A 14984-nucleotide genomic window follows, 5' to 3' on the forward strand; every position below is an offset into this window, starting at 1 on the left:
AAAATTATATTATTTTACAATTTAAAATGTGTGAATGGACTGGACTTTAGAGCTTAAATCTGATATGATTAATTATACATCACTTTCAGGATTTGATACGTATTGAGGATTTCTAATAATAAGACATATAGAATGAAAATAAGAATATACAGACCAGAATAAAAAGAGGTTTAAAAATTGTTGACTCAAGTGTCAATTGGTTTAATTTTAGACATTTAAGTTAATAGCTTGGAATAAAAGAGAGATATGTATTATTAATGATGACATATCCTCTACACTGTGTCTAGATATGTAAATTTTCCCTCGTACATCCATTCTATAAAGGCATTACAAACACTAGTCCTTTTATGCAATATGGCAAATTACAAGGATAAGTAACATTGGGGCCTTGCACAGTTAGACAATTGTTTAAAAAGTTTGAAACTCTCACACGTTTTGACTTGCATGTGCTAGAAACTATTAAATATGACAAAGAACATGACAATGATGGTTTGGTTCGGACATATTACATTTTTTACACTCAAAATAAAGTAATTTTTGACAAAACAAAATATTGAATTTTACAAAGCTAAACTAGTTGTAGAGAAAATAAATTATTTTGAAGTTACTGAATAAAATTAAGAGAGCGTAATTACAACTCCCAACGTAAAATATGACTTGACTAGCCAATCCGTGCAAAGGATTCACATCCTCAAATCCCACTAAATTGAAGTAAATAAAATACAGTTGATACTGTGTAGTTAGTGCATCGTTGATTTAAGTACGAGTCCTTACTTCAGGAATAGATGTGGGTAACATTTCAGATAATTCACTTCTTAAAAATATAAAGTTAAGCTATTTACGTATGTACATGTTTACGGGACCTCTTTCAACTCTATGTTTAAAATTTATGCTCTACCACGGACCAGCTTGCTCCCCTGTTACTTTACCTTTTTAAGTAAATTTGACTTTATTCAAAGACTTTGCTAATGTATAAAACACATTATTTCATTTGATTTAGCCAAAGAATAACAATTTAGGTTTCATAACTATTACAAATTATGGAACGAACAATTTGACTGTAGTAGGAATCAACAGCAACTGCAACGCTCATAAATGGATATTAAGTGAAGAGAACTATCTCTTTTAGCAGTTATTATTTTACCAAAAGCCATCATATAAGAAATTCAAACCAACAAAACACAGGAATTAAAAAACACACATGACCTAATAAACAAATATATTCACCTAATACTAACAATAAATGTACTTCAAGTATACATTGGGAATTTAATGGAAAATCTACAAAGAGGAACAAACTCATTCGTAAGTGATGGAATAAAAAACAAACTATTAAAGTCCTGCTTGCACATAGAACCAGAAAATCACGTAAATCAAGTCGACAGTCAACACTGATAAAATTTAATACAAAGTTAAAGTAGCTCATGACAGATCTTGCTACTTCTTGCTAGTTCAATCCCTGTCGCGGCTGTTTGAATCCTCGCGATCTCTGTCACGTTGTTCTCGCTTGCGATCACGACGACGGCGATCACGTGACCTAGAACGGTCAGACCTGGAGCGTGAATGTCGGCCCCTAGACGTGCTTCTAGACCTGGAAAATATGAATATGAAATATGTGGCTTTACTTGGAGTGTTAGAACTTTTGTGCTTTAAGAGGAGAGCAAACAAGGTAGAAATAGTAGCCTAGATCAATCCCAAAACAAAATTTAGGCAAGTAAAACGGACAAAGACATAGAAAGCACGATAAGGAAAGTCAATGGGACCAGCGGTTCCAAACTTTTTGAACTGGTCACCCACCAATAATAATAACAGGCAATAATTATTTATTTTTAATTTTATAATTTTTAATCTTTTCAATATTATTATGTACACTGAGAAACACACAGCAAAATTAAGGACGATGCTATTGGAAGTACAATTTTTAGTCCAAAACACTTGGCGCTACTGCATTAGAAACTGAATTATTTAGAACCGAAGTTTGGGCCCACTATTTACAATGACTGAGGAGGTTGCCCTCTCATACAAATAAGTTGTTTACGACCCAATTAGCATTTCTTGAAACAACTGGTTCAAAAAATTTATATTTATCGGTGTAACTTGTGCACCTAAACTTGGGAGTGCTATGAAAACTACACAATACAGCGTCTTCTAGTGCTTTGTCTTTCGCTGTCCTCGTTGTTTTACGAAGTTTTGAGCCATCCTCGGAATCAAATTTCGAGGCAAAATATAGAATGGAATTGTTGTTTTTCCTAATGTCAGAAATGGTAGCATTATCCACTCCAAACTCTTTTGCAAGAGACGAACCACTTTCACCTTTTCCCAGCCTATTCAATTTAATTTTAGTTTGGATAGCAAGAAATGTGTGTTTTCTCTTCTTGTTTGTCCCAGATGAAGAAGCCATAATGTGCACAAATGCACAAAATCACCAAACTGTTTGCCAACTAACTGTTCACTAAATTAATTTGCACAAAAAACAATAACACGGACAAATCGCAAGACGCAACTGAGCATTATACGTAGTCTAGTCCTACTAGGCTAATACACCACACCGTCGTAATGAAGACTGCGCGTATCTATAAACATAAACTGTGCACTACTGGTTACTGGCACAATTACTGGTGGTGAAACAATAGCTGTGGCAAGGGGTGGGGTGGGGTGGCTGGCGCGTCACCGAGACAGTTAAATATAGACAGGCCCAAGGTCATTTACCTGGCTCGGTGCGTGCACATTCGCTCATTTCCCCGCCGGGCGCCGACAGATTAGACCGGGAAACTGTAAAACATCTATTGTCTCCAAGCTAAATCAATATTGCATTTAAACATAAGAACATAAGAAGCGGTTCGGATTTTTGACATTAGAATATTCTAAGCTCTACGGTAAGTCAAGTCAAGCGTTGTGTGTTTGTTTGAGTTCAAAAAATAAACAGGAGGTGTAATTGCAATAAATAGTATAATGTAAGTAAGTACTGTATCTTATACCATGGTGTTTATTAGAATAAGGTAAATTAATTAAATTTTAGACAGGCCTAGTTAAAGTTGTCTTGAAGCTTGAATCAGTGTATGAAGCTTTAGCGCTGAACAAATTTTTGTGTTTAGAATATATTTAAATTACTATAATTGATTTCAATTGTTGCTTTCAATTTGGAAGGATGGAAAAATCAAATAACAGTTTTTAGCTATTTCGTTTGTGTGGCCCAAGTAAAAATCTTACTTAGATTGCCTTCCTAAATTATGATCAGTGACTTTTTTGACTATCTTGTAAATAGCATCTTTTCAGTGACCAACATACTCCGTTTGAAAGCTAGAATGTTCAATGAAATACTAGGAATGTAGGTTTCCATGGTCATCTGTTCTTCACATTTTGTCTTAGATATTATTTGATCAATTATATCTCACTCTAAAAAGCATTGCTGACCTGCTTGAGTGACGAGACTTGCTGCGTGAGCGTGACCGGCTCCTGCGTCTGCGGCTGCGGGAACGATCACGGCTGCGTTCACGGTACCTAACACACAGAAAACTAAGCTCAACCTGATAGGTGCTTTTCACAGATCATCTTTGCCATTTTCTCATGTTAATGTAAAAACTCAGCAAAATAACTAACAAACTGTTAAATACACTATGGAGGAAGGGACGATTGAATACCTAACAAAAGAAAATTGTCCGATGAGCTTTATGTGTGCTATCAACTCCTTACAACTCATTTTATATGTGGGCTTGAGATTTATTCATTCTTTCTTCCTTTAAAAAAACAAAGCGTAGGAAAAAAGTAACGTAAAAAATTATTATCACTAAAACAACACAGACAAATTAATAAAACTACACTTATAAGTTTCCATAATTTATTTCAAGAAAAAAGTTTCAACTTAAAAATATATATGCTGTAAAACTATTAAAAGATTTAATTATGATTTTAAATCAAGAAAATTACTCTCAGTAAGTTACAGAGATAGGAGACCTTAAAATCCTACCTTTCTCGCTCTCGGCTTCTGTCTCTGTCGTCCCGATCATAATCCTTTTCAGATCTGCGCTGCTGCCTTCGCTCTTCCACAGTTCGCTATACCAACATTCAAATTCAAATTTTTGTATTAACTCATAACATATTTTGTTTAAGTACAATCTACATAGATAGGAGTTTTGTCAATATTCATGATGATAAAACTAATTACAATTAAAACTTTAAAATGAAAAAGTAATACTGTACGAGTAAAATAATCTGACAATATTCTTAAAACTAAGCTTAAACTACACGATGAAATACCAGTATGGTTTGTATCAGGACAAAATATAGGCTACTGTCCTGCATATGACTGGACTACAGCAAAAGATTAATTAAGGACTCTTTCTCAAACAGTGGCACAATCTACCGGCTTCAAAATTATAAAAAAAAAATTCCTCAATACTATAGGTAAGGTTGTATTATTGTTATAAGATTATATAAATGTTAAATATATTGAAACTTATAACATTGTAAACAGATTACATTCACAGAATCATTTGGAGGTTAGGAAAGCATTGGTTACCTCCAGATCGGCTAGTTTCTCCCGGATCTTGATGAAACCCAAGTGTAGTTTGCCACCGAAGTGGTCGGCAAGCCGCCTGTCGTTGTCGTGTATTCCAAGGTACGCGGAACACACCTCACACACACGCAGCTTCTGTTGCTGGTAGCTGCTGGCCGGCATGGAGTTGCGGTAAACGTCTTCCGCTTCGGCTTTCTTCTTACGGAGCTCTTCAATCTGTAGGTTAATACAAGGATTTGATTTGATTTGATTTTAAGCATATGAGAGCAGTATGAAAGCTAAGTTAACAATGAACGGAAAACTATGCAGGTTTATTGAGTTGCACGTCACTATGCAAGTGTGTACAGCTGTAAAAGATTACATTAGTGATGGGTCGGTACTTAACGTCAAATGTCGGTTCCCTTGGTTCTTGGGAAAAGTACCGGGACCGAGAATCGATGGTGAAATGTCGGTACTGATTCTGTGAATTGATTTCCACACTAACGTTAAATGAAATGAAAAAGTCCCAACAAATAATAATGTAGATGATACCTTCTTAGGGCCTACATGAAAATATTTAATACGACATAATCTACAATCGATTTTAAATTCACTTTCAACTACCATAAACTCACCTCCCCCATCAACTTGAGACTCTCCTCCACGAAGCCTTCCTCTCCGAGTTGCTCAGCTCGTGCCAACTTCTTTCCAATCTCCTCAGCCAGCTCGTGTACATGGTTAGCCTACAAAAACAAAACAACTTATTTGAAAACTTAAAACTCTACTCCACACAATCTTAGTAAAAAAAAAAACTCAAATTGTTAAGAATATATTTTGTCAATTAGAGTGGCCATCGGGATGCGCAAGCGTCGCTTTTGTTTTTTTGTAAAGTCATCTCAACAATTAATTGCGATTAGATCGATTTAAGACTATAGTTACTACAGTCACTACAACTGCTTTGTGTTGTTGGAAGCCTTCCCCTCATTCCTCCCTACACCCAATCTTAATTAACGATCGTTTCCTTTTAACAATGTCTAATTAATTCAATAAATTCACAAAGTGTAAAAAGTAATGAAGATGTTTTCCTCACCTTGACGGCCACCTCAGCACTTAACTCCTCCTGTGTTTCCAGTAGTCTCTGCTTAGCTTGCTCCGTCCGCTTGTCACAGTCACTGATGAATGCCTGGAGGTGCTCCATCGCCTAAACAAGGAGATTACCACCAGTTCTGATGAATATCCGATGGCAAACAAAACAACAAATGGGAAACATTGCTTTTTAGCAAACTGGCTTACCAGCAAACACCCTAACCACAATTTTGAAAGAAAAATATTATAAACTAACTTCCTACCAATAGAACGAATGAAGGTTCTTGCTTATCGGCTAGCCGGTAATCAGTATACATGTGATCCTTATTATGATGAATCATACAAGCATTTTTTAAGTAAGGGCAGTTTATGCGTATAGCTACACAGTCCGCACTTACTACTGACATAAGTAAATAGAATAACTTTATTTTCAGCTCTGACTGATCACTAAACTTGTGGTGTAGATCATTGGACTAAGGACATCTCCACAGAGAATACGCTGGAACTTTGTATTCATGCCCGTGCCACTGCTACGGTAAACGGCAGCGAGAAAACCCATACATCACCTACCATTTTCAACTACAAATATTATGATTAAAGATAGCTATTCAATAGTTTATAATAATATATTTATTTTAAATATATACTTGACTTTTATAATTTTTTATTTATAATATATGTATCAGATTTTTTCAACGATAAAAGTTTTATTTTCTCCAAAAGTTTCACTCCCCTCACACCCCAAGAGGCTTCCACTCTGGAGCAACTGCTCCACTCGCTCTACCAACCCCACAGAGTTTTCAAAACATTTCGGGATTTGGATCATGATTACCACGAAATATTGTAAAAACTTTCAGGCACGATACCCCAATCGTGATATAAAATATTCTCAAAATCTCTCAATGAATATTTCCTATTAAGAGTGTCAACCAACCTTCAACAAGACTTACTTAAACACAAACTAGACTGAAATACTCACATCAATGTCGTAGAAGTAGTCCCTCGCCCGACTGGCTTGCTCAAAGTCAGCTCTGAGGGCGAGATCGTGAATCTTAGGACACTCACCCAAGTCCATGCGCTGCCGGAACAATAGACATCTTGTTAACAAGACTTTGTCACACTACTCGGTACTAACACTAGGTTGAATCAAAATTTCACTTCAAAGTCACAAGTGTTTAAAAATATATGTAACCAAGCAAAAAAAGACTAATGTTGATGTGGGAACTATCATTGTAAAGTGATGCACTGAAAATGATAAGGAACCGATTGTAATGAAAATATAGTATGTAAATGGATCAATTGTAAAATAGAGCATTTACTATGGATAAGAAACAATAATTACAAAAATGAAGATATCAACTAACATAAAGAATTTGCCCATCTATGTTTTGTGTAACGATTGTTAATACTTTTACGACAAAACAAAATTTAATAGGTATGTTCAAATGGTATCTTATGAGCCAATTGAAAAAAAAACTTTTCATTTTACTAACCAAATCCTCTAACCTTACTCAACTAAAGAAACATCTTTGTTGCTTTGCCGATCAAAGAAACTCTAGATTTTTTTTAAATGTAACTAAAATCTTGTAATGAGTTTAAGCCATTCTTTTTCAGCGATAAAACACTATTTGTAAATTACCCAGATCAAGAATCAAGCTACTATTGACAGAAGTTTAGAAAAGTAACCAAATTAAAGCAACAATACACAACATTAGACATTTGTGATTAACCAACTCCCTCGATCCTGATTTAGTTTTGACAAGCTATGTTTAAATGGAATGCAGCGTTCAATTCCAAAACCTAGTAAGACGGGTTAAACATAAATTTACTTATTAATTAACAAGGTAGACATTTTATTTTACTTAAATGTACAGTTAGGATGTACAAACTACAAAACAGAAATTGTTATTACCTTTTACTCCCTTAGCACCATCAATGAAAACCATTAGGAGCTACACAATTAACTAAAATAACATCTTATAATAACACATTGAACATTATGTAATGAATCAGTGTTACAGCTGTTAGCTGTAGTACATTATTGAAATCTGTTCCTTAAGCATGATTGGGAGCATGCAGCTTAAAATAAACAGGTTTGTGCATTTGCGAGGGAGTGAACGGATTGGAAACAACTTTAAAAATTCTCTCACCATTCAGTAAAGAATTACATTTCCCTTTAAGACTTGCAAAAAATTGGCTAAACCTCGTTTGGAAAGACCAAGGTTTGGGGTTGGCTTCTTTGTTGATTTTCACTACATTGAACAGTGAACGACTGATCACACATTAAAAAATCCAATAGACATCTCTATTAATATTTTTGGCTGGATTTGAGGTAATTTACTTTTTATGAATTTGAATGAATAAGCGTTTAAAATAATTATAAAACTTTGTTAAATCAAATGTTATTTTTCGTTTAAGTTATTAATTAATATCATATTTTGGCCAATTTTTTATAGGCTGAGATTGGAACCAATTGGAATTTGTAGCTTTATTATTAAATGAAGTACATAACCTGCCGTTTCCTGACTAAACATATCGATCCTTAGAGGATATTCAATACAGAGGCAAAAAATAATATCCAAGCCAAATTCCAGGAAATTATGTTTGGAATGACAAATAGTTCGGGGACTTGAATATTAATCTCATCAAACCTATACTGAAAGAAATCTTAAAGCATAAATACTAAAAGTATCTGACATGATTCCATTTAACGCTAATGGCGTATCGTAGATCAGAAAACTACAAACACTAATCCACTCTTATAACCTACAGGCATCTTGGTAAAGCTAACCATTGCTAACCGCTTTCTTGGCTAAACATACAAACAATCCCAACTCCTAACATAGGCATACATTAAAACAATTTTGTTCTGATGGTATTTTGTTGTTGTGACTTACAGACGGGGTAGCCGCTGCCGTGTCTTCTCAAAACTGTTTTTACCCTGAAGAGTAACAGTGACAAAATCAGTAAACAATCGACCAAAAACAGACTAAACTGAAATACTAAACCAAAATACGTACGCCGCCGCAGACAGCACTGCCCAGCTATGAGCATTCATACTCACAGGGTCGCCAACAAAAGTCCGATAATTAAGTCTCTGGCTAAAATAACAGCATACGCACATTCCAAGCCGGTCTCTTCCACTCTTCTCTTGAAGAAAAGACTTTTCTTCCAGAAGTCCCAATTTTATCCAAAATCAGAATTAAACTCATAATTGTCTACTAGCTAACTGTTCATATTTGACATTTTATCGTTTCAACAGTTAGATACAAAAAGGACATAAATACTCACAGACATTGGTAGTTCTTGCCGCTTACAAATAAAAGTACGCTTACAATGCGACTTTGTGCAGCGTAAACTAACGGTTAATGTTACATATAGGTAAGTTAATTCAGCTACCGATACAGATAAAATACAAAGATGTCAAATTAGTGATATAGTACTTAACACAATTCAGTTTCCTCATTATAAGATTTACTTTTTAACCAGATTATCTTAATATAAATAATCTAAATTATGAAAATTTACTACCACGAAGAAGAAAAAGGTAAGCAGTGTGCTGAATCTTAGAAGAAATAGCGCAAAATTCTTACAGGTAGATTAACAAATTTGAGTTTTTAAAAACTAACACTTTTAAGGTAATTAAGCTAAAATTAATTTGATATAAACCGCCAATGTTAACCGATAAATAAATTTTTGCCACTTATTAAACGTTTACATTTTAACACGCTAGGTTCCAACCCGGAACTGTTTTTCACATTACTTTAGGCTAGAGGGTTGCACGGCATTGTTACATAGATAAAATCCATTGGTGATTGGCGGGATTTGTACCTGTGACCTCAGGCTACAAAGCCCCGTGTCCTACCGCTAGACCAGCTCGCTCCCCATAATGGAAAATAATAAATTTCAAAAACACTAATTTGACAACTTTTACAACGCTCATAGAATTACAAATACGGTACATAGGACAGACAGTGAAAGAAGAATTTATAATTCATTACTGAATTCATATTATAACAGGCAACACCTAGTTCTTACACTAACGGAAATAAATGTGCCTTTAATAATCATGATCTGAATATGATAAAAAATGCAAGAGTTCCAACACCCACCACAGGTTTCTGGTAAGTTTTGTCATTTAAGATTTTGATTGAAATAGTTGCTCAGGCTTATCTAAAAAGCTCCGACAGTAAAAATTCTGTTGATTAAATGCACACAATTTACAACAAATATCATTGGGCACAAGTAGTTTTTTTCTGTGATGTCTAAATGAACATTTTTTGCAAGATTGTCCCTTATGTACATATGTTGTAATTAACTTTTTTGTTTAAATAAATATGACTCCTGGGTAAGGGTGTTAATAAGTCATGGCATCATACAAAGTGTTTTGATATGTTTACAAGACAATTTACTAAATTCAAAAATGTAAAGTTATATTGGCCATGTGGAGGGGATCAGGTAAAAAACTGGCTGAATAGAGAAAACTCCATTTTGGAAGAGGTGAAATCAATTAATGGATTAGTCTTTTTGAACAATATTTTGACATACTTGATGTGATGGTATATTACGAGCAACAGAATATACAGAACACTTGCCAATAAACATTTATTCAAATTTGAATGACTTAAGCAAAAGGTTTTTTTTTCTTACAGAATATTTTTATGAGAAGTTCCAAGAATAAAAAAAAGAGTTATCGTTTTAAAAGATTAAACAATATTTATAATTATGCAAATTTTAAAAGGGCGATCATAAGTTTGTCCAGTGACAAATAACAAGACTTGGATAATAATACGGATTTTAATATAAAAGGGTAAAAATTAAAATAGAGGCCAAGAATGTATCTAAAGAAACGACAAGAAAAACGACAAGAAAGTCCATTAATATTTTTACTTTGATTTGTATAGAATGTGTCCATAACAAAAAAATATGTCCATCCATAACAGTAGATAGATTGAAGGATAAAATAATCGTGATGATGTGGGGTTTACTTTAACCAATTTTTACCAATTTACATTTAAATTAAAAAGAATTACAGTAGAACCCCTCATATCCGGCCACCACGGGACCAAGCCCCTGGCCGGATAACGATTTGGCCGGATAAACCAACCTACTATGAAAATGACAATTCATACCTAATAATAATAGGTAATCAATATATGCAATCAAAAGTATCATTTAATTCTGTTCTGGGATCATTTTTAGAAAAATAAACATGTTTGTAAAAAGGAAAAAAATATTGTAGGTTAAAGTCATTACTGTAAGTAATGAATGTACAAATATTATGATTCCAGGTAACAAAATATATTAAATGGAGGTAAAAATGACAATAAATTGTACTTAAAGATCATTAGGACTTAAATGGTACTTGCGCATTTCTACTCAACATTCTTAACCATTTTGTGAAATACAAAAATTAATGTACTCGTACTGTACTGTTCTAAACCCACTTTGGAAATAGACAACTGATCAGAGGTTAGGCCTACTAGCTCAACTGAGCATAGTGACTCAACAAATAATAAATGTATAAACAAACAGATAAATAATGAGAACAATTTATTTTATGACTTGAGCAGTCACAAAGACTAGTGCTTGTATCTAAACGTCTGTAAGGTGTGAGAAAAAAAAATTGATATTGGCTTCCTGGAAGGGGCCGGATAAACAGAGGACCGGTAAAACCAAGGCCGGATATGAGGGGTTCTACTGTATATAGACATAGAAAACCCCCCTAGGTTAAGTTGCATACAAAACAAATTTCACTGAACCTATTATTGATAAATGAGAGTGGTAAATAAAATTTAAAAAGGAACATATTATTTAATCAAATTGGTTACAACAATAAAACTGTGTAGTTTTTTTTTTTTTTTTTTTTTTTGTCCTAAGGACGCTAGGCACGAGCCTGGGATTGTTTTTCACATTACTTCAGGCTAGACCTAGGGGTTGCGGCATTATCACTTAGATAAAATCCATTGGTGACTTGGCGGGGATCGAACCCGGGACCTCAGGGACTGAAGTCCCGCGCTCTAACCACTACGCCAGCTCGCTCCCCTAAAAAACTGTGTAGTAGTAACTTTGTATGTTCTAGTAGAGAGGTTCATTTTAAATGGCTTAAAAAAAAGAGTGAAATAAGTGTGAACCTAAATGAGGTTTACCAATAAGCTAATCTCAGAGAGGTTAACACAAGGACAATTGTGAAACAAGTAGGCCTAATACATGTCATAAAATAATCTAAGTCTTAACTAGGGATGTTGTAGCCCTAGGGTTTTTGGGAAGTTAAATGTTTTAAACATCTACTCACCAAAACGATGAACCAAAATTGGAATATTAACTCAGCTAGTAGAGAGTTTATGAATTAATTTGAAAATGACATACCAATAACCAGACTACCCAGCGAAACTTGTTACGAGAAAATACGCTTGATGTACTTACAACATTCCAGAAGAGGGAACCACAGTTTAGGCAAAATACAACTGTGGAATATGTTTTCAAAGATTTTAGCCTAAGTCTCCAAATAGATCAATGCATTTTAACAACTTAATCTAACTTTTAAGAGTCAGCAGGACAGGCAGCCATCTTGGATTTTCTGCCCATAACGGCAATGTTAATGGTTGAAGCTTATTTTGGCATTGTTTATTAAGACAAAAAGTTGCAAAATATCTCATTTTAAAGCTATTCAAACCGCGGAAGAGATTCGCTATCTACTTTTTAATTTTAATTGTTAGTACTTTCTCAAAGTACATTACTGTATTGTTTTGTCTGAGCACCCCGCCGATCAGCAATAAAATGCATTAACGTTGATGCACCTTCAGCTTAGTTACCGAGCAGAAAATGTTATGTTCTTAAATATATTTTCTGCGTGAATTTCTTTTTGGATTTAAGCTTTTGTTTTAGAGGTTAAAATTAAAAAGTTGATAGCAAACCACTTCCGCGGTTTCAATAGCTTTAAAATGAGATATTTTGCTTTTTATCTTAATAAACAAAATATGCTTTCAACCATTGCCGTTATGGGGAGAAAATCCACGATGTCCGGCGGTCCTGCCGATTCCTAAGTCAATAACTTACATCTAGGTATAAATAAGGTTAGGGCTTAAATCTTTAACTATAGTATTTTCTTTAATAAAGAGTAAACTAAATTTAGCAAACTCTTAAGTTTCACAATAAACCTGAACATAGAAAGGGCAAGACATTTTTATCAACAAGATGCTTGCAATACTCTAACAGAAAAACATTTAACATAGGCCCTACATGTACTGTACTCTATTTGGCGCCATGAATATTTAACTCATTGCAAACTTCTTTTTTTCTTTTGAATTGACTACTGTTATTTTGCCGGAAATCAATGTATTCTTTAATTGGAAAATATCTCAAATAAAATGTTTGTCCTAGATGTAAAATAGGCTAATTTAAGTATTTTGTAAATGATCTGTAAACCTCAAGTGTAAATAGCTTTTACCTCTTCCTACCAAATTTAAAACTACAAGATTAATAGTGTAGTTAATTAAATACTTTTAGCAAGCCAATGTTACAATTTATAATGTGAAAATTACTAAATTATTAATGTTAAATTTTGATTACTGTAATTCAAACTTGCTCCCAGCAAACGTTGATAAACTAACTAAAAATAAAACAAGGCATAGCCTAGGACTAGGCTAGCCTAAAAAAATTAATCACAAAAGAATTGTTTAAAGATAACAATGATTAGGCATACCTATAATTTAGCATATAGGACTGGTTATTAGGCTGGGAATGTTAGTATGGAAAAGCAACAATAGACCCTATACAAAGCTCAAGTTATCTGATGTCAATATAAAATTTGTCAACGATAGTGTTTTGGTTTAGGTTGGATATAGCCAAAACTGATAGGGTATATTAAAATTGTATTTTTGACAAACTCTGCCATGATATAAGTTAACCTAGGCCTACTCTATCCTAAATAGGTCTAACCTAATTTAGCATTTAACAATTTCTTTGACCTATTAAATTTAATCTAAGTTTCGTAATAAATGGACTTACTGTAGAGGATAAGATCTCATGAGGACAGCAAGCCAGTAAAAAGCTCTTGCAGACTTTTGGATCAGAAAACTTTACTTGATAACGATTGTTCTCTCCTGCAAAAAGTTGAAATATTAATAAGGTTATATATCTCATTAATCATGTCTAGGCCTATGCTATGTAGGTCTACCTAACCCTTGAGCCTGAGGGGAGGCTTGCAGAGTTCTCTCTAACTTACAGACACTTGTAGTTTTTTGTTAATTTATCCCCCAAAGGAGAACTAAGTTACTGCTAGCTGTCATAAAATAAGAAAAAGCCTGTAGTAATACTACAGTACAGGGTTTTGAGTTTTGTATCAGGCCAGAGATAAGTATTACCGCACACTCATGGACCACAATTGCAGAAAGTGTCAACGCAAATCCCACAATCGTAAAATTCTTAATTTCACAACGATTGCGAAAGTCTAAACTTATTAGTCTAACTTATTAGGCCTACCTTGGTCATTTTTGTTAAGTTAGAGAAAGTTTTAAATTCATCATAGGTAAGAAGTAACTCAGGACTAACAAAATTTGCTACTGTTCCACAACAATGTACAAGTTAGAGCCCAACTGGTTGCACTTTAGTTTACGTCCTACATTTACTACTTATTATTCATTAACTTAACCAAGTTAGGCTTACCAGCTGATTATAAAATGAAACTGTTCTAAACTAAACCTAGGCCTAACCTTAACCAAACTGCAGTATTTGAGTAAATGTAGGACGTAAACTAAAGAGCAGCCGCCCAACTTATTTCTAAGCTTTGATATGTACGGTGCTACATTCCTTATTGTGCAGACTTAGGCCTAACTTATTCTAGGCTCGTGTTAGAGGGAAACTAAAAAATTGCTCCATGCTAGGTAATAGTGATTTGTAAGTAACTAGGCCTAGGCCTGACCTAAAAAAGCTAGCCTAGCCTAGTCTGGGAATGAAATAATTTAAGTTTGAGTTTCAATAGAATTTTCTTCTTCCAGCAATTCTATTCTAAACATCAGATAGGCTATCAAAACATAAAAAATTAATACTATATCGCCTAACGCACACTATGCCAAGTAATAGATCGTATTATGATTGGTAAATTTCGCCATAATGGATAGGTGGCATAGACATTTACACAAAAGCAGACATTTTTACCAGAAATAGCAAACTAGGTAATGGTAACTTACCATTCCTTCCCGTGCCCATTAATTGATCTAGCATCGCCCTCATTTGATCGTGGGCAGTCATGTCTGCAGCAAATAAGTAATACTATTCTTCTACCAAGAACAATACGCGATGAATTTACCAACTCAGCAAAAGAATAAAGGGGAAATCAATTAATTTTGCTTCCTCCACTCCTGCGACGCGTCTTTTCTTCTGTTTCTGTTGCTTTCAATTT

At 34.1% G+C, this 14984-nt stretch overlaps 1 protein-coding gene across 3 annotated transcripts; it reads right to left on the reverse strand.

Annotated features, from left to right (window-relative positions):
• Positions 1-1202: 1202 nt before the first annotated feature.
• LOC128999858 (putative RNA-binding protein Luc7-like 2) lies at positions 1203-14955 on the reverse strand. 3 transcript variants are annotated; one of them, XM_054426576.1, is made up of 9 exons: positions 14773-14955; positions 13592-13686; positions 6561-6659; positions 5586-5696; positions 5131-5238; positions 4520-4732; positions 3968-4053; positions 3415-3501; positions 1203-1591 (listed from the first exon to the last, which is right to left on the reverse strand). In XM_054426576.1, exons 1-9 carry the CDS (start codon positions 14831-14833, stop codon positions 1453-1455), a joined length of 999 nt encoding a protein of 332 aa, XP_054282551.1. In that variant the 5' UTR covers positions 14834-14955; the 3' UTR covers positions 1203-1452. The 3 variants fall into 3 exon arrangements, with proteins under 3 accessions (XP_054282551.1, XP_054282554.1, XP_054282552.1); XM_054426579.1 differs by lacking the exon at positions 14773-14955 and adding an exon at positions 8479-8522 and having other exon boundaries at positions 13592-13655; XM_054426577.1 differs by lacking the exon at positions 3415-3501.
• Between the last annotated feature and the right edge of the window lie 29 nt (positions 14956-14984).

The sequence above is a fragment of the Macrosteles quadrilineatus genome, unplaced genomic scaffold (assembly GCF_028750875.1).
Source record: "Macrosteles quadrilineatus isolate MER2022 unplaced genomic scaffold, UCM_ALF_1.0 Scaffold_8__2_contigs__length_117827958, whole genome shotgun sequence".
NCBI lineage: Eukaryota > Metazoa > Arthropoda > Insecta > Hemiptera > Cicadellidae > Macrosteles > Macrosteles quadrilineatus.